General features: G+C 62.1%; 3 protein-coding genes across 3 annotated transcripts; 1 reads left to right on the top strand and 2 right to left on the bottom strand.

Annotated features, from left to right (window-relative positions):
- Window positions 1-8,126: 8,126 nt before the first annotated feature.
- LOC138101297 (large ribosomal subunit protein eL18) lies at window positions 8,127-14,004 on the top strand. The gene is made up of 7 exons (XM_068999127.1): window positions 8,127-8,213; window positions 8,417-8,503; window positions 10,326-10,433; window positions 12,064-12,162; window positions 12,573-12,696; window positions 13,341-13,410; window positions 13,874-14,004. Exons 1-7 carry the CDS (start codon window positions 8,211-8,213, stop codon window positions 13,947-13,949), a joined length of 567 nt encoding a protein of 188 aa, XP_068855228.1. The 5' UTR covers window positions 8,127-8,210; the 3' UTR covers window positions 13,950-14,004.
- Window positions 14,005-14,735: 731 nt separating this feature from the next.
- LOC138101286 (visinin) lies at window positions 14,736-18,391 on the bottom strand. The gene is made up of 4 exons (XM_068999114.1): window positions 18,302-18,391; window positions 16,708-17,154; window positions 15,524-15,635; window positions 14,736-14,822 (listed from the first exon to the last, which is right to left on the bottom strand). Exons 2-4 carry the CDS (start codon window positions 17,086-17,088, stop codon window positions 14,737-14,739), a joined length of 579 nt encoding a protein of 192 aa, XP_068855215.1. The 5' UTR covers window positions 17,089-17,154; window positions 18,302-18,391; the 3' UTR covers window position 14,736.
- A 1,058-nt stretch (window positions 18,392-19,449) lies between these two features.
- LOC138101295 (ubiquitin-conjugating enzyme E2 S-B-like) lies at window positions 19,450-21,931 on the bottom strand (the record flags this gene model as incomplete). The annotated part of the gene is given in 4 exon segments (XM_068999124.1): window positions 19,450-20,063; window positions 20,066-20,269; window positions 20,924-21,114; window positions 21,673-21,931. Coding segments are annotated over 4 exon segments (747 nt in total), but the record flags the coding sequence as incomplete, so codon positions are not given.
- Between the last annotated feature and the right edge of the window lie 163 nt (window positions 21,932-22,094).

Here is a 22,094-nt window from a genome sequence, read left to right on the forward strand (position 1 = left end):
TCGGGGGTCCCGCAGCGCTGCGGGGCGGGCGGCAGCGCCCAGCGCGGGGCTGGGGAGGGGTCGTCACTCACCTGGGGGGTCCCGGGGGTGCGGGGGGTCCCGGGGGGGGCCGGGGCGGCCCTCAAGCCCCGCTCGGCCGGGCCGGGCCGGGCCGGACGCGCCGCCCCCGCCGGAAGCGGAAGCCGCGCGCGGGGTGGGTCACGTGAGGCAGGCCCGGCTCCGCTCCCCGCCCCCTTCCCCGCGCCGCCGTCCTTCCCGGCGGGCCCGGAGCCGCTCCCGGGGGCTGCGCGGTCCCCAGCACCTAAACCGGGAGGGCCCCGGGACGGCCGGAACGGCCCCGGAGGGGGAGGGGGACGCGGGGGGGGGGGGGCCTTGCCCACAGCGAAGATGGCGCCGGCGCCGCCTCCCCGGCCAAGATGGCGGCGCGAGACAAGATGGCGGCCGCTGCCCTCAACCAAGATGGCGGCCGGAGACTCGGACCGCTCCAAAAATGGCGCGGAAAGGGGGGAACGGGGGGGAACGGGGGGGGGGGGGGCGATGCTCGTGCCCAGTCAGGGCCGCGGGACCGGAGCTGGCCACGCCCCCCGGGGCACCCCCGGAGGGGGGAGGATTTGGGGAAGGGTCGGGGGTCTGTGACGTCACTGCAGCTGCGGGGGGGCCCCGCAGGACCGGGGGGGGGGGCGCCTGTTTCCATCCCTCAGCCCCCATTTCGCGGTACGGCCCCTTTAAGAGCGCCGCACGTGCGGCCCCACGTGCTCACGGCCCCTCCGGCTTTGCCCGCTCCCCATTGGCCAAAATTGGGTCAGGCCCCGCCCCCAGACGCGTTCCCATTGGCCCAATGTAGGTCAGGCCACGCCCCCCGCATGGCCGCGCCGCCTGACCGCGGCCCCGCCCGCCGCCCTCCCATTGGCTGCGCCGGCCGCGAGGGGGCGTGGCCGAGGCCAGATGGGCGGGGCGCCCGAGGGCGCGTGCGGGGGCGGGGCCTCACCCGCGGCGGGGGCGGGGCTTGGGGCGGGGCCGACCAATGGGGAGCGCGCAGCGTGCGCGGAGGGGGCGGGGCTCGGTCCCGGGAGGGCGCGCGCTTCTGACAGCGCGGGCGGCGATTGGCCCGCAGCGAGGGGGGCGTGGCCAGCGCGGGCCCCGCCCCCTGACGGGCGCAGCGCCCCCCCGCGGGGCAGCGGCCGAGGGCACCGGGACCCACCCGGGAGCAGGTGGGGACCGGACCGGGACCGGCGGCCACGGGGGACATCGGGGCCCAGGGGGGGGCACCGGGGCCGGGGGGACACCGGGACCCACCCGGCGGCAGGTGGGGACCGGGAGCGGGGGGGACACGGCGGCGCGGGGGGACTCCGGGGTGGCAGCGGGACCGGGAGGAGGGGGAGCGGGACCGGGCGGGCGACCGGGAACGGAAGGGGTGGGACCGCCCGGGGACCGTCCCGGGGCTGCGCGGAGTCCCTGAGCCCCCCCCCTCATTCCCGGTGTCCATTCCCGGTGTCCGGTCCCGGTTCCCATTCCCGGTGTCCGGTCCCGGTGTCCATTCCTGGTTCCCATTCCCGGTGTCCGGTCCCCGTGTCCATTCCCGGTTCCCATTCCCGGTGTCCATTCCCGGTGTCCATTCCTGGTGTCCGGTCCCGGTGTCCATTCCTGGTTCCCATTCCCGGTGTCCGGTCCAGGTGTCCAGTCCCGGTGTCCGGTCCCGGTGTCCATTCCTGGTTCCCATTCCCAGTGTCCGGTCCCGGTGTCCAGTCCCGGTGTCTGGTCCCAGTTCACATTCCCGGTGTCCGTTCCCGGTGTCCGGTCCCGGTGTCCGGTCCCGGTTCCCATTCCCGGTGTCCGGTCCCAGTGTCCGGTCTATCCCGTTCCCCAATCCCGGTCTCCATTCCCATTCCCATTCCCTGTTCCCATTCCCGTTCCCATTCCCGGTCTCCATTCCTGTTCCCATTCCCGGTGCCCATTCCCGGTTCCCATTCCCGTTCCCCAATCCCGGTCTCCATTCCCATCCCCATTCCCGTCCTTGTTCCCGGTTCCCGTCCCCATTCCCGGTCCCCATTCCCGGTCCCCATTCCCGGTTCTCATTCCCGTTCCCCATTCCCGGTCCCCATTCTCGGTCCCCATTCCCAGTTCCCATTCCCGGTGTCCATTCCCGTTCCCATTCCTAGTCCCCATTCCCAGTTCCCATTCCCAGTTCCTATTCCCGGTCCCCATTCCCGGTCCCCATTCCCGGTCTCCGTTCCCATTCCTGGTCCTCATTCCCGGTGTCCGGTCCCAGTGTCCGGTCTATCCCGGTGTCCATCCCCAGTTCCCATTCCCATTCCCCATTCCCGGTTCCCATTCCCAGTCCCCATTCCCGGTCCCCATTCCCGGTCTCCGTTCCCATTCCCGTTCCCCATTCCCGGTTCCCATTCCCAGTCCCCACTCCTGGTCTCCGTTCCCATTCCCGGTGTCCATTCCCAGTTCCCATTCCCGGTCCCCGTTCCCATTCCCAGTCCCCATTCCCGTTCCCATTCCCGTTCCCATTCCCGGTCCCCATTCCCGTTCCCATTCCCAGTTCCCATTCCCGGTCCCCATTCCCGTTCCCATTCCCAGTTCCCATTCCCGTTCCCCATTCCCGGTGTCCCCTCCCCCGCTCCGGGGGGGTTCACCCGAGGTGAGGCCGCACGTGGGGGCGGGGGATCCCCCCACGTGACCGCGGCACGTGCGTGTCCCCCCCCGCCCCCCCCCGCGTGTCCCGTGTCCCCCACGCGTGTGGCGCGGTCACGTGGGGCGGTCACGTGGGGCGGTCACGTGGGGCGGTCACGTGCCGGGGCCGCGCGGGGATTTGGGGGACCCCAAATTGGGGGGGGGGGGCGGGGGGGGGATGGGAGGGCCGGGAAGGGAAATGGAGGAGGGGGGGATTGGGGGGGATTTGGGGCATTTTGGGGGGATTTTGGGGGGCTTTGGGGCATTTTGGGGGGTTTGGGGCGTTTGGGGGGGATTTGGGGCATTTTGGGGTGGATTTGGGGCATTTTGAGGGGGATTTGGGGCATTTGGGGGGGATTTGGGGCATTTTGGGGGGATTGGGGCATTTTGGGGCTGATTTTGGGGGGGATTTGGGGCATTTTGGCGGGATTTGGGGCGTTTTGAGGGGGATTTGGGGCATTTTGGGGGGATTGGGGCATTTTGGGGCTGATTTTGGGGGGGATTTGGGGCATTTTGGCGGGATTTGGGGCGTTTTGAGGGGGATTTGGGACATTTTGGGGGGGTTGGGGCATTTTGGGGCTGATTTTGGGGGGGATTTGGGGCATTTTGGGGGGATTTGGGGCATTTTGGGGGGATTTGGGGCATTTTGAGGGGGATTGGGGGGGGGATTTGGGGCATTTTGGGGGGTGGGATTTGTGCTCCAAAAGGCCTTTTTGGGGTGATTTCGGGGGGGTCCCACCGTGTGTGTCCCCCCCCCCGTTTCAGGGATGGACGAGCCGGGCGGGAGCCGCGGGGGCTTCGTGGGGGTCGCGGCCCCTCCCCCCCCCCCGTGGGAGCGGCCGGGGCCGCCCCCTCCCCCAATTCCCGGGGGGGGCGGCGAGCTGGAATACGTGGATCTGGATGAGTTCCTGCAGGAGCATGGACTGCCCCCCAGCCCCCCCGAGCCCCCCGCCCCCGAGAGGGCGCCCGGTGGGTGCGGGGCGCGGTTTGGGGGGGATTCTGGGGGGGGTTGGGGGGGCTTGCAGCGTTTTGGGGGGGTTTGCAGCGATTTGGGGGGGATTCTGGGGGGGTTTGGGGCGGATTGCAGCGATTTGGGGGGGGATTGCAGAAATTTGGGGGGATTCTGGGGGTGTTTGGGGGGAATTGTGGCGTTTGGGGGGGATTCGGGGGGGTTTGGGGGGGGAATTGCAGCGTTTTGGGGGGGTTTGGGGAGATTGTGGCATTTTGGGGGGGATTCTGGGGGGGTTTGGGGCGGATTCTGGGGGGATTTGGGGTGGATTTCAGCGATTTGGGGGGATTCTGGGGGGGGTTGGGGGGATTGCAGCGTTTTGGGGGGATTTGAGGGGGATTCTGGGGGGGTTTGGGGGGGATTGTGGCGTTTTGTGGTGGATTCTGGGGTGGGTTTGGGACATTTGGGAGGGGATTTGGGGCTCCAAAAGGACTTTTTTGGGCTGATTCCAGGGGTCCCCCTGGAATTCGTGGGGGGGACACAGAACTGAGGGGGGGGGGCTCCTATGGGGATTTTGAGGGGGGGGGGGGGTCCCAGGAAAGGGAGACGCCACTACGGGGCTCCCCCCATATCGCGATAGGGCCCCCCCATATCCCCCTCCTGTCGCGACAGAGCCTCCCCTAACGCCCCTCCCCGCCGTCCCCCCTCCCTATCGCGACAGAAACCCCCCCCCGATATCGCGACAGAAACGCCTCTCTCGTTAACCCCGCCCCTCCCGCAGCCCCCGGCCCCCCCCGGGGCCCCCCGGAGGCGCTGCCCGAGGCGGAGGCGCTGGGGGGGGGTCCCGGGGGGGGCCCGTTCGACCCCCGGCGGCTCCGGTTCTCGCAGGAGGAGCTGCGGCCGCAGCCGATCGCCCGCAAGGCCCGCAAGGTGCACGTGCCCGAGGAGCAGAAGGTCGGGAATTTGGGATTTGGGCTCAGGGCGGGCGGGTTTGGGGGTTTGGGATTCCTGGGAGGGGGTCTGGGGTCCGTGGGCTCCGTCCCGGGGGATCCCCGGGAGGGTCCCGGGGTCCGGGGGTGTCCCCCGGTCTGCGCGTTGCCTGTTCCCGTGGAATCCCCGCATCCGTGGGAGGGTCCCAGTGTGCCCGGGGTGATTCCCAGTATTCTTGGGGTGATTCCCAGTGTCCGTGGGGTGATTCCCAGTGTCCCCAGGCTGTTCCCCAGTATCCCCAGCGTGATTCCCAGTATCCTCGGGGTGATTCCCACATCCCTGGGGTGATTCCGAGTGTCCTTGGGATGGTTCCGAGTGTCCTTGGGATGATTCCCAGTATCCCTGGGGTGATTCCCAGTATCCCCAGCATGATTCCCAGTGTGCCCAGGCTGTCCCCCAGTGTCCCTGGGGTGATTCCCACATCCCTGGGGTGATTCCCAGTGTCCCCAGGCTGTCTCCCCGTGTCCTTGGGGTGATTCCCAGTATCCAGGAGTGTCCCTCCATGTCCCTGGGGTGATTCCCAGTGTCCCCAGGCTGTCCCCCAGTATCCCCAGGGTGATTCCCAGTATCCCCGGGGTGATTCCCGGTATCCCCAGGCTGTCCCTCCATGTCCCTGGGGTGATTCCCAGCGTCCCTGGTGTGATTCCCAGTGTCCCCAGGTTGTCCCCCAGTATCCCCAGGGTGATTCCCGGGGTGATTCCCAGTGTCCCCAGGCTGTCCCCCAGTATCCCCAGGGTGATTCCCAGTATCCCCGGGGTGATTCCCGGGGTGATTCCCAGTGTCCCCAGGCTGTCCCCCAGTATCCCCAGGGTGATTCCCGGGGTGATTCCCAGTGTCCCCAGGCTGTCCCCCAGTATCCCTGGGGTGATTCCCAGTGTCCCCAGGCTCTCCCCAGTATCCCCGGGGTGATCCCCGGTACCCCCCCCGCCGCACTCCCCGCCCCACCCCGAGCCCGTTCCCGGCGTTCCCGGCAGGACGAGAAGTACTGGAGCCGGCGCTCGCGGAACAACGCGGCGGCCAAGCGCTCGCGGGACGCGCGGCGCCTCAAGGAGAACCAGATCTCGGTGCGGGCGGCGTTCCTGGAGCGCGAGAACGCCGCGCTGCGCGTCGAGGTGGCGGCCGCGCGCCGCGAGCTCCAGCGCTTCCGCGGGATCCTGGCGCGCTACGAGGCCCGGCACGGGCAGATCTGAGCCACGCCGGGGCTCCGGGATCGGCTTCGAGGGGCTTGGGACGGCTCCAGGTGATCCCGGACGGCCTGGAGGGATTTTGGGACGCTCTGGAGGGATCTGGGGACGGCTCCTGGTGATCCCAAACTGCCCTGAGGGATGTGGGACAGCCTGGAGGGATCTGGGATGGCTCCAGGTGATCCCAAACTGCCTGGAGGGATTTTGGGACGCTCTGGAGGGATCTGGGGACGGCTCCAGGTGATCCCAAACTGCCTGGAGGGATTTTGGGTGCTCTGGAGGGATCTGGGGACGGCTCCTGGTGATCCCAAACTGCCTGGAGGGATCTGGGACACTCTGGAGGGATCAGGGACGGCTCCAGGTGATCCCAAACTGCCTGGAGGGATTTTGGGATGTTCTGGAGGGATCAGGGACGGCTCCAGGTGATCCTGAACAGCCCAGAGGGATTTTGGGTGCTCTGGACGGATCTGGGATGCCTCCTGGTGATCCTGAACAGCCCGGAGGGATTCGGGGTGGCTCCAGGTGATCCCAAACTGCCTTGGAGGGATTTTGGGTGCTCTGGAGGGATCTGGGATGGCTCCAGGTGATCCCAAACTGCCCCGAGGGATCGGGGACAGCCTGGAGGGATCAGGGACAGCTCCAGGTGATCCCAAACTGCCCGGAGGGATTTTGGGACGCTCTGGAGGGATCTGGGACAGTTCCGGGTGATCTGGGAGCGCCTGGAGGAATTTGGGGCGGTTCAGCGAGATCTGGGCCAGTTCGAGCGATCCAGAACGTTCCTGGGACAGCGCGGAGCCGGCGGGGGGGATCCAGGTGGGATCCCGGCGCTCTGGGCTGCAGGACCGGGGTCACCGAGTGGATCCAGCCCCGGGATCCAGGATGGGATCCAGCCCCAGGATCCAGCCCCGGGATCCCAGCGGGGATCCAGCACCCAGACACGGCTCCGGGATCCAGGATGGGATCCAGCTCCGGGATCCAGCCCCCAGATCCAGCTCCGGGATCCCAGCAAGGATCCAGCACCCAGACACAGCCCCGGGATCCCAGCAGGGATCCAGCACCCAGACACGGCTCCGGGATCCAGCTCCGGGATCCAGCCCCGGGATCCAGGATGGGATCCAGCTCTGGGATCCAGCCCCAGGATCCCCAATCCCAGCCCGGCCCCGGGGGGGCGATGGGACTGACACCGCCCCCCACCCCTCTCCCCCAAATTCCCGACCCCCCCCCCTGGATCCCTCTCCCCTCCCCCCCCCCCCTTCCCTATTTATTCCCGGCCCCCCCCGGGCTGGATCAAAGCACAAATTTGGGGGGGGGGGTCCCGGGGGTCTCCCCTCCCCCCCCCCCGCCCCAGTGACCATTCCCAGTTCAGGCCAGTAGCGTTACAGGGATGGGGGGAGGGGCACCCCCACCACCCCTCCCCCTCCCCAAGCCCCCTCCCCCCGCCCCGCACTTTGACCACTTTACCGCCCCTCCCCCCCCCCCCCGGCACGTCGGATTTTGGGGGGGGGGTCGCGGCCCCCCCCCCCGGGGGTGGGGGAGGGCTTTTTGTACAGAATTAAAAAAAAAAACAACAAACCAACAACAAAGAATCGGAGCCGGAACTGGGAACCCCAAACTGGGAGCACTGGGAGGGGGGAGGGGCGGCGGGCTGGTGAGGGGGGGAGGGCGCGCGTGGCCCCCCCCCCAAAAAAAAACCTCGGGGTCGCTCCGAGGTTGGGTTTTATCGCACTGAAAAACCGGCGGCCCCAAAATCCCCCCCCAGGGACCCCAAAAAATCCCCGGGAACACCCAAAACCCACCCGGGACCCCCAAAATTCCCTTTGGAAGCCCCAAAGCGCCCCCCCACCCCGCCCCCCCTTTTGTCGCGGGGTCTCCCCGCCGCCCTGACCCCTGACCCGGAAGCGCTCCCCTCCTCCCTCCCGCCCAGCCAATCACGAGCCGCCTCCTCTCCGCGCGCAGCCAATGGGAGGCGGTGTAGCGTCCGCCATCTTTGTTGCGGGCGGTGCCGCCGTTGGGAGCAGTGAAGGGTGAAGCCGCCGCGGCGCCATCTTTGAGGGCGAGGCTCGACCAATGGGAGCGCAGTAGCCATGGCAACGCCTTGGCCGCCGCCGCCATGGCGGCTGAGGGCAAGGGCGGCTTTGCCAGGAGAAGCCCCGCGTTGCGCCGCAGGACGCGGCGGGGCAGCCACAATGAACAGCGCGAATTAACCGCGCGCCCGCCTTGCCCTCCCGCTAATTAACAGCGCTCATTAAGGAGCCGGCAGAGTCATAACGGCTCGGTCCTCCAGCGCCATGGAGTGTGGCGGGCAGAGCGGCTCCGTGCGCACACTTCCGGCGAAGAGCGGAAATGCCGTCTCTATCCCATAACCCCCCGCGCCGCCGCTCTGCCGCCTCTCTCCATCCGCCGCCGCCATGGTGGGTCCCGCCGGGGGTCTGAATCCGCCGCCATCCGCGGCCGGGGGGGGCCCCAGCAGGGCCCGGGGAGGCTCGGGAGGCTCGGGAGGGCCCGCGGGGCGCGTGGGCGGCGGCGCTGGCGCTGCCGGGGCGGCCGATGCGGCCCCCGGTGTGAGCGGGGCCCGGGGCGGCCCCCGCGGTGACCGGGCCCGGTGTCGCCTCAGGGCATCGACATCCGTCACGACCGGGACCGCAAAGTGCGGCGGAAGGAGCCCAAGAGCCAGGACATCTACCTGAGGCTGCTCGTCAAGGTGAGGCGCGCCCGGTCCCGCCGGGATCCACCCCGGGCTCGGTCGCGGGGCCCCCGCCGCCGTCCCGGGCCCGCTTTTCCCGGTATCGGCCTTGATCCCCTCGCGGGAGCGGCCCCGGTAACTGCCGGCGGTTCCGGTTTTCCCGATTCCCGCGTTTCTCTGCTCATTCCTCCGGTAATCCCGGTATTCCCGATTGAGCGGTCCCGGTTTCCTGTCTCCCGGTCAATCCCGGCTTTTCCCGGTTCTCTCATTCCCGTGGGGGTTTTTTATCCGTTTTTCCCGTTTCCAGCTGGGCGAGTCCCTCCTTAAGCCCGGTTTTCCCCGGGTTTTTTCCCGGTTTTTTCCCGGTTTCTCCCATTTTCCACCTGTCCCGCTCCCTCACTGACCCCGATTTCCCTTTTTCCCCCCTTTTCCCCCCGATTTCCGCCGTTCCCCGCGGTTTTTTCCCCTTTTCCCCCTTTCCCACTTTTCCCGCTCCATTTCCTCTTCCCTAACCTAAATTTCCCCATTTTAACCCCGATTTTCCCATTTCCACCCCGTTTTCCCCATTTTCATTCCCATTTTTCCCATTTCCACCCCGATTTCCCCATTTTCATTCCCATTTTAACCCCGATTTTCCCTTTTTCATCCCCATTTTCACCCCCATTTTCCGATTTCCATCCCGATTTTTCCCATTTTCACCCCCATTTTCCTATTTGCATCCCCATTTTCCCGATTTCCACCCTGATTTTCCCATTTTCTTCCTCAGTTTCATCCCAATTTTTATCCCGATTTTCCCATTTCCATTCTCATTTTTCCCACTTTCACCCCGATTTTCCCATTTCCATTCTAATTTCCCCATTTTCATCCCCATTTCAACCTCGATTTCTCCATTTTCATCCTCATTTTCCCCCATTTCCATCCCCATTTTCCCCCCGATTTTCCCATTTCCATCCCCAATTTTCCCATTTTCACCCCGATTTTCCCATTTTCATCCCCGTTTCAACCCCAGTTTTCCCATTTTCACCTCAATTTTCCCGTTTTCATCCCCATTTCCACCCCAATTTCCCCATTTTCATCCCCATTTTTCCCATTTCCATCCCCATTTTCCCATTTCCAGCTCCCTCAATAACCCCGTTTTTTTCCCCGACTTCCGCTGGCTTTTCCTCCCTTTTTTTCCCAATTTCCTTTATTCCCTGCACCCGGAATTCCCGTTTTTTTCCTGTTTTTTTCCCCCAGTTTTTCCCGCTTTTCCTTGTTTTTTCCCCATTTTTCCATGTTTTTTCCCCTTTATCCTCGGTTTTCCCTGTTCCCACGTGGATTTTTCTCATTTTTCCTGTTTTTCTCCATTTCCACGCGGATTTTCCCCGTTCCCACGCGGATTTTCCCCGTTTTTTCCCCGTTCCCACGCGGATTTTCCCCATTTCCATGCGGATTTCCCCCATTTTCGCATCGATTTTCCCCATTTTTGCCTGTCCCCACGCGGATTTTCCCCCTTTTTCCCCGTTTCCACGCAGATTTTGCCCGTTTCCACACGGCTTTTCCCCGTTTTTCCCCGTTCCCATGCGGATTTTGCCCGTTTCCACGCCGTTTTCCCCCGTTCCCACGCCGATTTTCCCATTTTTCCCCGTTCCCAGGCGGATTTCCCCCGTTTTTCCCCGATTTTCCCCGTTCCCACCCGGATTTTCCCCGTTTTTCCCTGTTCCCACCCGGATTTTCCCCGTTTTTCCCCGTTTTTGCCCGTTCCCACACGGATTTTCCCGTTTTTCCCCGTTTTTCCCTGTTCCCACCCGGATTTTCCCCGTTTTTGCCCGTTCCCACCCGGATTTTCCCGTTTTCCCAGCTGTACCGCTTCCTGGCGCGCCGCACCAACGCCCCGTTCAACCGAGTGATCCTCAAGCGCCTCTTCATGAGCCGAACCAACCGCCCGCCGCTGGCGCTGTCCCGCCTGGTGAGCGCCCAAAAATACCCCAAAAACCCCGGGATTCACCCCAAAAACCCCGGGATTCACCCCAAAAACCACAGCATTCACCCCAAAACCACCAGGATTCACCCCAAAAACCACGGCATTCACCCCAAAAACCACAGCATTCACCCCAAAAACCCCAGAGTTATTGCCAAAAATCCTGGGATTCCCCTGAAAAACCCCGGGATTCACCCCAAAAACTGCGGGATTCACCCCAAAAACCCCGGGATTCACCCCAAAAACCCCGGAGTTATTGCTAAAAACCCCGGGATTCCCCTGAAAAACCCCGTGATTCACCCCAAAAACCACAGCATTCACCCCAAAACCACCAGGATTCACCCCAAAAACCACAGCATTCACCCCAAAAACCCCAGAGTTATTGCCAAAAATCCTGGGATTCCCCTGAAAAACCCCGGGATTCACCCCAAAAACCGCGGGATTCACCCCAAAAACCCTGGGATTCACCCCAAACACCGCAGGATTCACCCCAAAAACTGCGGGATTCCACCCAAAACCCCGGGATTCCTCCCAAAAACCATGGGATTCTCCCCAAAAACCCCAGGGCTATTGCCAGAAACCCTGGGATTCCCCTGAAAAACCCCAGGATTCCCCCCAAAACCTGGGATTCCTCCCAAAAACCCGGCATTCTCCCCCAAAAACCCCGGGATTCCCCCCAAAACCCTGGGATTCCCCAAAATCCCCGGCATTCCCCCCAAAATCCCAGGATTCCCCCCAAAACTCCGGGATCCCCGCCCCCCCTCCCCTCCAGGTGGGATTTGGGGTCACCCAGGGGGGGTTCCCGAAATTCCAGGGGGGCTCCGGAGCTCCCGGGGAGTTTTTTCCCTTCCCAAAAGTCCCAAATCTGCCGCGTTTGGACCCAAAATCGGGGCCTTGTTTTCTCTCTGGGAGGGTCCCCGTTATTCGCAAGGGGGTCCCGAAATTCCAGAGGGGGTTGGGAATTCCCAGTAACTTTTTCCGTTCCCAAAAATCCCAAAATCGCCACATTTCGGCCCAAAAATGGGGCCCGCGGGATTTTGGGGGTTTTTTGAGGGATTTTTGGTGTTTTTCCATGGAATTTTTTGGGTTTTAAAACGTGGAGTTTTTTGGGTTTTTTCTGTGGAATTTGGGGTTTTTCCGTGGGATTTTGGAGTTTTCCATTGGAGGTTTTTTGGGGGGGGATTTTTCTCTGAATTTTTTTGGGGTTTTTTTGGGGAGTTTCGGGGTTTTTCCTGTGGGATGTTTTTGGGACTTTTTCCATGGGATTTTGGGGTTTTTTCCTGGGATTTTGGGGGTTTTTCCCTGGGATTTTGGGGGCTTTTCCCTGATTTTGGGGGTTTTTCCTTGGAATTTTGGGGTGCTTTTTTATGGGATTTTGTGGGTTTTTCCCTGGGATTTTGGGGGCTTTTCCCTGATTTTGGGGGTTTTTCCTTGGAATTTTGGGGTGCTTTTTTATGGGATTTTGTGGGTTTTTCCATGGGAATTTGGGGGGTTTTTCCATGGGATTTTTCGTTTTTTTTCCCATGGGAGTTTGGGGGTTTTCCCTGGGATTTTGGGCGTTTTTCCCTGGGGTTTTGGGGGATTTTCCCTGGAATTCCCTGGGATTCCCCCCTGGCAGATCCGGATGATGCGGAAGCCCGGCCGGGGGGACAAGACGGCCGTGGTGGTGGGGACGGTGACCGACGACGTTCGCATCCAGGACGTGCCCAAACTCAAGGTCCTTGGGGAGTTCGGGGTTCTTGGGGAATTTGGGACTTTTGGGGAATTTCGAGGGAGTTTGGGGTGAACTTGGGGAAATTTGGGGTTTTATTTTTTCCTACTTTGGGGGAGTTTGGGTGGTTTTACGGGGGGAGTTTGGGGGGATTATTTTTTTTAGGGTTTTTTGGGAGTTTAGGGTGATTTGGGAGGGTTTTGGGGGGGTTGCGGGAGTTTTGGAGGGGTTTGGGGGGGTTTTGGGGGCATTTTGGGAGTTTTGGAGGGATTTGGGGTGGGTTTGGGAGGGGTTTGGGATTTGGGGGTGGGTTTGGGAGGGTTTTTTAGGATTTTGTGGTATTTTGGGGTGTTTTGGGTGATTTTTGGGGGTGTTGGGGTGGTTTTGGGGCGCTGACCCCCCCTTTTCCCCCCCAGGTCTGCGCCCTCAGGGTCACTCGGGGCGCTCGGACCCGAATCCTGCGGGCCGGGGGCTCCATCCTGACCTTCGACCAGCTGGCCATGGCCACCCCCAAGGGCAAGGGGACCGTGCTGCTCTCAGGTGGGGCACAGACCCCTCCCCAAATACCCCAAAAACCCCTAAACCCCCGTGAAATTACCCCAAATAACCCTGAAGCAACCCAGACCCCAAATAAGCCCAGAATAACACCAAATAGCCGCAGAATGACCCCAAATCCCCACCCCCAAGGACGAGGGGACCGTGCTGCTCTCAGGTGGGGCAGAGATCCCTCCCCAGATAATGCCAAAAATGTCAAAATCCCCCTGAATTCATCCCAAAACGGTGTCTGGGAACTCCAGAATACCCCAAACCCCAAAAAAACCCCGAAACGACCCCAAATCCCCACCCCCAAGGCCAAAAGCACGGAGCTGCTCTTAGGTGGGGTGGAGACCCCTTCCCAAATACCCCAAAAACTCCTAAACCCCCGTGAAATGACCCCAAATAACCCTGAAATACCCCAAACCCCAAAAAACCCCGGAATGACCCCAAATCCCCACCCCAAAGGCCAAAGCTGCTCTTGGGTGGGGCAGAGACCCCTCTCAGATGACTCCAAATCGCCCCAAAATCACTTTTGGCAGCCCCAAGCCCCTCCCAGGGCTCCCCAAACCCCTCCAGGACCCCCCAAATTCCCCCAAACACCCCCAAATCCTCCCGAATTCCCCCAAATTCCCCCGAATTCCCCCCAGGACCCCGCAAGGCGCGCGAGGTCTATCGGCACTTCGGGAAGGCGCCGGGGACCCCCCACAGCCACACCAAGTACGGGGGGCTGGGGGATTTGCGGGGATTTTGGGGGGGGTTGGGGGATTTTTGGGGGGATTTGGGGGATTTTTGGGGGGATTTTGAAGGGTTTGGGGGAGGTCTGGGGGGTCTCAAGGGGGATTTGGGGGATTTTAAATGGTTATGGGGAATTTGGGGGTGGTTTGGGGGGCTGGAGTGGGAGTTTGGGATGGATTTTGGGGGACATTTGGGGTTTTTGGGGGTCTGGGCTGGGATTTCGGGGGACATTTGGGATTTTGGGCTGGGATTTTGGGGGACATTTGGGGATTTTGGGGGGTCTGGGCTGGGATTTTGGGGTTTTGGGGCTTTGGGCTGGGATTTGGGGGGACATTTGGGATTTTGGGGGGGTCTGGGCTGGGATTTGGGGGACGTTTGGGATTTTGGGCTGGGATTTGGGGACATTTGGGGAGATTTTGGCCGCGCTGACCCCGTTCCCCCCCAGGCCCTACGTGCGCTCCAAGGGGCCGAAGTTCGAGCGGGCGCGGGGCCGCAGGGCCAGCAGGGGCTACAAGAACTGAGCCCCCTCCCCAAAATAAACGGGGGGGGGGGGAGACCCCTCCCCCCAAAACGTCACCCCGAGTCTGCGTCTGCTGCGAACCCCAAAAAAAACCCCGTGGAAATCGCCCGAAAAACCCCAAAACCGCCCCAAAAATCCATCCGGGGGTGCTGACAGTAAAAAAAACCCCAAAATTTCCCCGATTTGCCCCAAAAATTCATCGTGGCGGCCCCAAAATGCCCCTTTCCCTCCTCAAACCGCAGCTTAATCCCCCAAAATGCCTTTTTTCTGCCAAAACTCCTCTTTCTCCCCAAAAAACCCATATTTTGCCCCCCCAAAAATCCCTTTTTTTTCCTCTAAAAATTCTTCTTTTCCCTCAAAGCTTTTTGCTTGGAACCACCCAAATTTCCCACCCCAAAATCCTTTTATTTCTCCTTAAAATTCCCCTTTTTTTCTCTTTAAAATTCTGCTGCTTTTTCCCAAAAAAGTCCATTTTTACCCTTAAAAAGCCTTTATTTCCCCTAAAAATTCCTTTTTCCCAATTAAAAAAAAAACTCTTCTCCCTTAAAAACTGCTTTTTCTCCCCAAAAACCCCTTCACCCCCAAAAACCCCAAATCCCCCTCCCCCAAAATCCTTTCCCCCCCCTCCCCAAATCCCTTTTTATTCCCCTAAAAAATCCATTTCCCCCCCCCCCCCCCAAAAAAAAAACCCGCGGCGCTTTTTGGGGGATTCTCTTTATTGCCCCTCCCCCCCGCCCCTCCCCCTGCCCCCGCTGGGGCCCCTCCCCCCCTTTTTGGGGACCCCTCCCCTATTTTTTGGGCTCGTACTGGATCAGCCTCATGATGGCGTCGTTCTTCATCACGCCCTCGATGAACTCGCCCTCGGCGATCTTGTCTGGGGGTGAACGGGGCCGTCAGGGGGGCCCCGAAACCAGGGAGGGGGCCCCGAAATTGGGGAGGGGGCCCCGAAATTGGGGAGGGGGGCCCCGAAACTCAGGGGGGGGCCCCGTGAACGGGGATTTTGGGGTGGTTTGGGGTGGTTTTGGGGTGGTTTGTTGGGGTTTTGGGGTGCTGCAAAGGTGGGTTGGGGCAGTTTGGGGGGTCCCCTGAAATTTGGGGGTCTGTGGGAGGGTCTTTTGGGGGATTTTGGGGCGGTTTTGGGGTGGTTTGTTGGGGTTTTGGGGTGCTGCAGAGGTGGGTTGGGACGGTTTGGGGGGGTCCCTGAAATTTGGGGGTCTCTGGGAGGGTCTTTTGGGGCGGTTTTGGGGTGGTTTTGTGGTGGTTTGTTGGGGTTTTGGGGTGGTTTGGGGTGGTTTTGGGGTGGTTTGTTGGGGTTTTGGGGTGCTGCAAAGGTGGGTTGGGGCAGTTTGGGGGTCCCCTGAAATTTGGGGGTCTCTGGGAGGGTCTTTTGGGGGAATTGGGGCGGTTTTGGGGTGGCAGCTTGAGGGGAGGTTTTGGGGTGGTTTTAGGGGGTTTTTGGGGGGTTTTAAGGCGCGGTTTTTTGGGGGGTTTCAAGGAGCAGAGGTTTTTTTTTTTTTCGGGGGGAGGGTTCGGGGGTCCCGAGAGGGGTTTTGGGGGGGCTTGGGGGGTCCCCACCGTTTTCCCCTTTGTTGAAGTAGGCCCAGAGTTTGTCCGCCCGTTTCTGGGGGCTGTTCTCGTCCTCCGGCAGCAGCTTCTGCTCCTCCACCGGGATCATCTTGAAAATCGCCTGGGGGACCCCAAAAACCCCTCAGGAACCGCCCCCGGACCCCAAAAACGGGACCAGGGACCCCAAAAATGGCTCTGGGGAACCCCAAAAATGGGATTTGGGGGGCCCGGAACCAGCGGGGGAACCCTAAAATCGACCTGGGGACCCTAAAATCACTCGGAGGAGCCCCAAACTGGGTCGGGGGACCCCAAAATCGAAGGGACCCCAAAACCGGGCTCTGCTCAGCGGGGGGGGGAGGGGATTAACCCGCCCTCCCCCCCCCGATCCGTTTATCTCGCCCCTCCCCCACCCCGCCCCCCCCGGGGCTTTTTCCTTCCGGGATTGAAAATCCGGGATTGGGGCAGCGGGGGAGGGGCAAAGCCAATTAGCGCCCCTCCCCCACCCCGGTGTTAATTGGGGGGAGGGGGAGAGCAGATCTTGGGGGGCAGGGAGGGGCTGGAGGGTCGGAGCCCCTCCCCCAGATCCCGATGGGAATTCCCAGATCCAGGGGATTCCCCCAGGCCAGGGATCCCCTTTTCCATGGGATCCTCTTTTCCTAAAGGATCCCCTTTTCCATGGATCCCCTTTTCTTTGGGATCCCCTTTTCCATGGATCCCCTTTTCTCTGGGATCCCTTTCTCCATGGATCCCCTTTTCCATGGGATCCTCTTTTCCTACAGGATCCCTTTTTCCATGGATCCCCTTTTCTTTGGGACCCCCTTTTCCATGGATCCCCTTTTCCATGGATCCCCTTTTCCATGGGATCCTCTTTTCCTACAGGATCCCCTTTTCCATGGATCCCCTTTTCCATGGGATCCTCTTTTCCTACAGGATCCCCTTTTCCATGGATCCCCTTTTCCATGGATCCCCTTTTCCATGGATCCCATTTCCTGTGGATCCCTTTTTCCATGGGACCCCCCCGGCCATGCATCCCTGTCCAGGGATCTCGAATCTCCTCACCGTGAGGATCTCCAGCCCCACATCCCAATCCCCAAATCCCAGATTCCCAAACTCACTGTGATGATCCCAAACCCCCAAATCCCAGACTCCCGAACTGACCGTGATGATCCCAAATCCCGGACTCCCGAACTCACCGTGATGATCTCCAGCACCTCGCTCTTGCTGATCTCCCCGTTGCGATCCACGTCGAACAGGGAGAACGCCCACTCCAGCTTGAGGTGGGTTTTCCCGGACGAGGTCAGGTGCAGGGCGATGATGTACTCCCGGAAGTCCAGGGTGCCGTCGTCGTTGGTGTCGAAGCTGCGGAAGACGTGGCGGGCGTAGCCCTTGGGGTCCGAGTTGGGGAAGAAGGTGCCGTAGATCTTCTCGAACTCGGCGCGGCTGATGCGGCCGTCGGGGCACTGGCGCTGGAAGCTCTCGTACCAGCGGCACAGCTCCTCCTCCGTGTAGCGCGTGCTCATCTTCAGCTCCTCCAGGATCTCCTTGGACAGCGCCCCGCTCTTGGCGTTGCCCATGGCGGGCGAGAAGAGGCCCCCGCGGCCTGCGGGGGGAGGAGGAGGAGGAGGAGGAGGAGGAAGAGCCTGGGAGGGAAAGAGAAGAAGTTTCAGAGTCCAAAGCGAGGAGGAAGAAGGTTCTGGACACCAAAATGCGGAGGAAGAGGAAGGGTTTGGATCCTGGGAGGAAGAGGAGGAGGAAGAAGGTTCCAGACCCCAAAATGTGGAGGAAGAGGAAGGGTTTGGATCCTGGAATGAGAAGGAGGAGGAAGACGACGAGGACGAGGAGGAGGAGGACGAGGAGGACGAGGAGGAAGAGCCTGGGAGGGAAAGAGAAGAAGTTTCAGAGGCCAAAGCGAGGAGGAAGAAGGTTCTGGACACCAAAATGTAGGGGAGGAAGGAGGTTCTAGACCCGAAAACGAGGAGGAAGAGGAAGGGGTTGGATCCTGGAAAGAGAAAGAGGAGGAGGAGGAGGAGGAGGAGGAGGAGGAGGAGGAGGAAGAGTCAGGAAGGGAAAGGGAAAAGGGGTTGAGTGGGGTGAGGAGGAGGAGGAAGGTCGTGGATCCCAAAAGGAGGAGGAGGAAGAAGGCTCTGGATAAGGAGAAGGTTCCAGACCCCAAAATGAGGAGGAGGAAGGTCCTGGAACCCTGAAAAGAGGCAGAAGATCCCAAACCCAAAAAATGAGGATGAGGAAGGTCCCAGACCGAAAAACACGGATGAGGAAAGTCCCAAACCCCCAAACGAGGCTGGAGAAGATCCTGAACCCCAAAAGGGGGAGGAGGAAGATTCTGAACACCCCAAAAGGAGGATGAGGATGGTCCCAGACCCAAAAACAAGGCCGAAGAAGATCCTGGAAGCCCAAAACTGAGGATGAGGAGGAGGAGGAAGGTCCCAGACCTCAAAAACGAGCAGGAAGAAGGTCCCAGAGCCAAAACCAAGGATAAGGAAAATCCTGAGCCCCCGAAAACGAGGATGAGGAAGGTCCTGGAACCCTGAAACCGAGGCTGAAGATCCCAAACCCCAAAAACGAGGATGAGGAAGGTCCTAGAGCCCCAAGAATGAGGATGAGGAAGATTCCAGACCCAAAACCGAGACTGAGGAAGATCCCAAACCCCGAAAAACAAAGCAGAAGAAAGTCCTGGACCCCGAAAGTGAGGATGAAGAGGATCCCAGACCCAAAGCCGGGGATGAGGAAGGCTCCAGGCTCAAAGCCGAGGACGAGGAGGGTCCTTACGGGAAGGTTCCGGAGCGCGGCCGAGGATGAGGAGGGTGAGGACGAGGCTGGTGACGAAGGCTCCGCTCCTCTCACGGGGCCGGCCCCGGGTCCGGCCTTTATCAGGTGGGGTTGGGGGGGGGATTTGGGGGGGATTTGGGGTGGGGGAGGGGATAAAGGTGATCCTGGCTTAGCGGGGGCACGTGGCGAGGGGGAGGGGCAGGGGGGAGGGGGAGGCCCCATCCCCCACCCCGGAGCTGGGCTGGCAACGGGGAACCCCCGGATTGGGGACTGACCCCCCCCCCAAAAAAGTACCCCAAAAATCCCCCCCAACTCCCCCCCAAATTCAACCCCCCCGTGAGACCCCCCCAAGCTCCCCCCCCACCTTGAGCCCCCCAAATTCCTCCCCCTCCCCCCACTGAGACCCTCCCCCCAATTTCCCCAAATCGGCCCCTCCCCCCTCCTGGAGATTCCCCCCCCATCTCCCCTCCCCCATCCCAAACGGGCCCCTCCCCCCTCCGAGACCCCCCCAAAATTCCCCCTCCCCCCCCGGGGTGTCCACCCCTCCCCCCCCGGCACGTGCGCCCCCTCCCCCCCCGGGGGGTGGCAGATGGCGCTGGGGGAGGGGCTCCTTAAAGCCTCATTAACGTCGGGGTTAATTAATCACGCGGGGGGGGGGGAGGGGTGCTTGTGTAAGGAGGGGGCAGGGAGGGAAGGGGACAGGACAGGTGAGCCCAGGTGAGCCCTGAGCGTGCCCAGGTGCCCCCGGGTGGGCGCTGCCTGTGCCCAGGTGTGCCCAGGTGTGCCCTGGCATGTCCAGGTGTCCCCTGGATGTCCCCAGGTCCCCCTCAGGTGTGCCCAGGTGTGCCCCGGCTGTCCCCAGGTGCCCCCCAGGTGCGCTCAGGCCCCCCCCAGGTGTGCCCAGATGTCCCCAGGTCCCCCCCAGGTGTGCTCAGGTGTCCCCCAGGTGTCCCCAGGCGCCCCCGTCCCCTCCTGCATCACACACCAAACTCTGCTACAAAACCAAGCCTTTAATGGGGATTTTTTGGGGGCATTTTCTACCTTTTTGGGGCTTTTCCCACATAACTTAAAATAACTTAAAGGGGGGGGAGGGGCGGCCCCGCCCCCCTCACCCAAAAAACCCCCAGACCCCCCCAAAAATCCCCCCTCCCCCCCCAAAAACCACCACGGCAGTGGCGCCAAAAGGGACAATTTATTCCTCCCCTCCCCCACCCCCCAAAATGGGTCTGGGGTGGCCGGGGGGGGGGTTGGGGACACCCCCACTCCCCAAAATGGGTCTGGGGGGCATCAAGGGGGGGGGGGTCTTGGGGTTCCCAAAATGACTCTGCCGGGGTCAAGGGGATTTTGGGGTCCAAGGCTTCTGGTTCCCCCCCCCCACCCCAATGAGGACTTCGGACCCCGCTCCCCCCTTAAACGGCTCTGGAGGCGCTTGGGGACCCCCAAAATGAGCCTGGGACCCCCCAAATGAGTCTGGGGGGGTTTCAGACCCCCCTGAATTGAGCCTGGGGGTGCTTCGGGGCCCCCCCCCAAATTGATTCTGGGCAGGGGTTTCCAAACCCCAAAATGAGTCTGGGAGGCTTCAGACCCCCCACTGCCCCCCCCCCCAAAATGAGTCTGGGACCCTCCCCCCAAAATTGAGTCTGGGGGTCTCCGCCCCCACCCACCCCACTCAGAGCCTGCGCAGGGCCCGTTTCTTGTCCCCCTTCTTTTTGGGGGGGGGCTTCCTGTCCCCCGCGTGCTTTTTGGGGACGGGGCCGTCGGGGGGGGGGGGTCCCGGGGGGCGGGGGGGAGCCCCCCGAGGGGCCCGGGGGGGGGGTCGGGCTTGGGCAGGGGGGGCCCGCGGGCGTGGATCTCGGTCAGCAGCCGCGCGCGGGCGGCGAAGCGCTCGAAGTCCTCGAGGAGCAGCCGCGCCGCCTCCTCGTTCAGCGCCGACTCGGGGTTGGGCTGGATCAGCAGGCATTTGATGGTCTGGGGGCGGCGGGAGCCCCGTGAGACCCCCCGGGAAAACCCCAAAAAACGGCCCCCGAAACACGAGGCGCTCCCCAAAAAAAACGGCCCCCCCGAAAACGCCCCGGGTTCGTCGAGACCCCGCACCCAAATCCCGCTCGTTCTGCCCCAAAAGATTCCTAAATTCAAGCTCCTCCCCCAGATTTGCCCAAACCTCTGCAGATTTGCCCCAAACTCCCCCAAATTCCACTCCGAGCCCACCAAACCCCCTCCCAGTCCCTCCCAGTCCCCTCCCAGTCCCACCTTCCCCCCACAACCCCCTCCCCTCCATCCAGGCTCCCTCTGAACCCCCCCTAAAACCCCCCAAATTTGCCCCAAAACCCCCCAAAGCTCCCCAAACTGGCCCCAAAATCCCCCAAATTTGCCCCAAACCCCCTCCCAGTCCCACCTTCCCCCCACAACCCCCTCCACTCCCTCCGGGCTCCCTCTGAACTCCCCCCCAAACCCCCCAAATTTGCCCCGAACCCCCACAAAGCTGCCCCCAAACCCCCCAAATTTGCCCAACCCCCCCCAAAGCTGCCCCAAACCCCCCAAAGCTGCCCCCAACCACCCCAAATTTGCCCCGAACCCCCCCAAAGCTGCCCCGAACCCCCTCCCAGTGGCTCCCAGTCCCACCAGCAGCACGTGGCGCAGCCCCAGCTCGGCCCTCCAGTCCCTTTTGAGGACGTTCACGCAGATTTCGCCGCTGGGCCCCACGTTGGGGTGGAAAATCTTGGTCAGGAAAAATCCCTTGGGGGGAGCGGCCGGGAAATCCTTGCCCAGCACCAGCTTCATCCGGAACAGCCCCCCGGCATACGGGGTGCCCTCTGGAACCCCGAAAGCGAAGGGTCAGGGGGGCGGGAGACCCCGAAAAACCCCCAAAACCCCCCCCCCCCCCAGTTCCCCCCCAAACCAGAGCTGGGCGCTGCCTTTGGCGCCCGTTTGGGGTGGGAGGGGTGGTTGGGAGATTTTCGGGGGAATTCACAAGATTTTGGGGGTCTTTGGGATGAGGGAAAGGATGTGGAATGGGGAAACCCCAACGTTTGTGAGACTGGGGGGTGGGAGACCCCAAAAAAAGCCCCAAAACCCGACCTGGGCAATGCCTCTGGCTCCCAACTGGGGTGGGATGAGGAGTTTGGGGTGATTTTTGACTTGGGATGATTCACTGGGGTGTCCCTGGGATTCAGGGAATCTTTGGGGTGTTGGGGGGGACCTCTCTGTGAGGTCAACATCCCAAAACTCAGGGTCAAACCCCCCCCTCCCCCCCAAAAATAAAACAACCCAGCGTGAGTTTGGTGACCTCGATCAGAGCCGGATCTTGGGGGGGGGAGGTTTGTTCCGGGTGGGAATTCTGGGGGTCCCCGGGGATTTCGGGGGCCCCTTACCTGGCCCCTCGATGGCCACCTGGACGTCGGTGACGTCCTCGTCGTTGGGGAAGACCTTGATGCCGTCGGGGGGGTCGGCGCTGAGCAGCGACACCTCCCTGCACAGCAGCCGCAGCGTCTGGGGGGGCAGGTTCTCCGCGTTCGACGTCTGGGGGGGGCGAATCCGGGGCCTCAGGGGGGGTCCCCAAACCCGGGGACACCCCAGGAGGGGGGAAAAAAAGGGGGAGTGGGACCCCGCCCTGAAATCGCCCCCTCCCCACTAGACCCAAGCAGGAAGTGGGGAAGTATTAAAATCGGTGAGAAAATCACCCAAAAATGGGGATCGAAACCCCCGCCAAAATGGTTGGAACCCCTAGAAATACCTTAAAAAGGGAAGGGGGGGGAGTCCCAAAATCTGGGAGCCCCCGAGGAAGTGGAAAAAG

The sequence above is a fragment of the Aphelocoma coerulescens genome, unplaced genomic scaffold (assembly GCF_041296385.1).
Source record: "Aphelocoma coerulescens isolate FSJ_1873_10779 unplaced genomic scaffold, UR_Acoe_1.0 HiC_scaffold_233, whole genome shotgun sequence".
Classification (NCBI taxonomy): domain Eukaryota; kingdom Metazoa; phylum Chordata; class Aves; order Passeriformes; family Corvidae; genus Aphelocoma; species Aphelocoma coerulescens.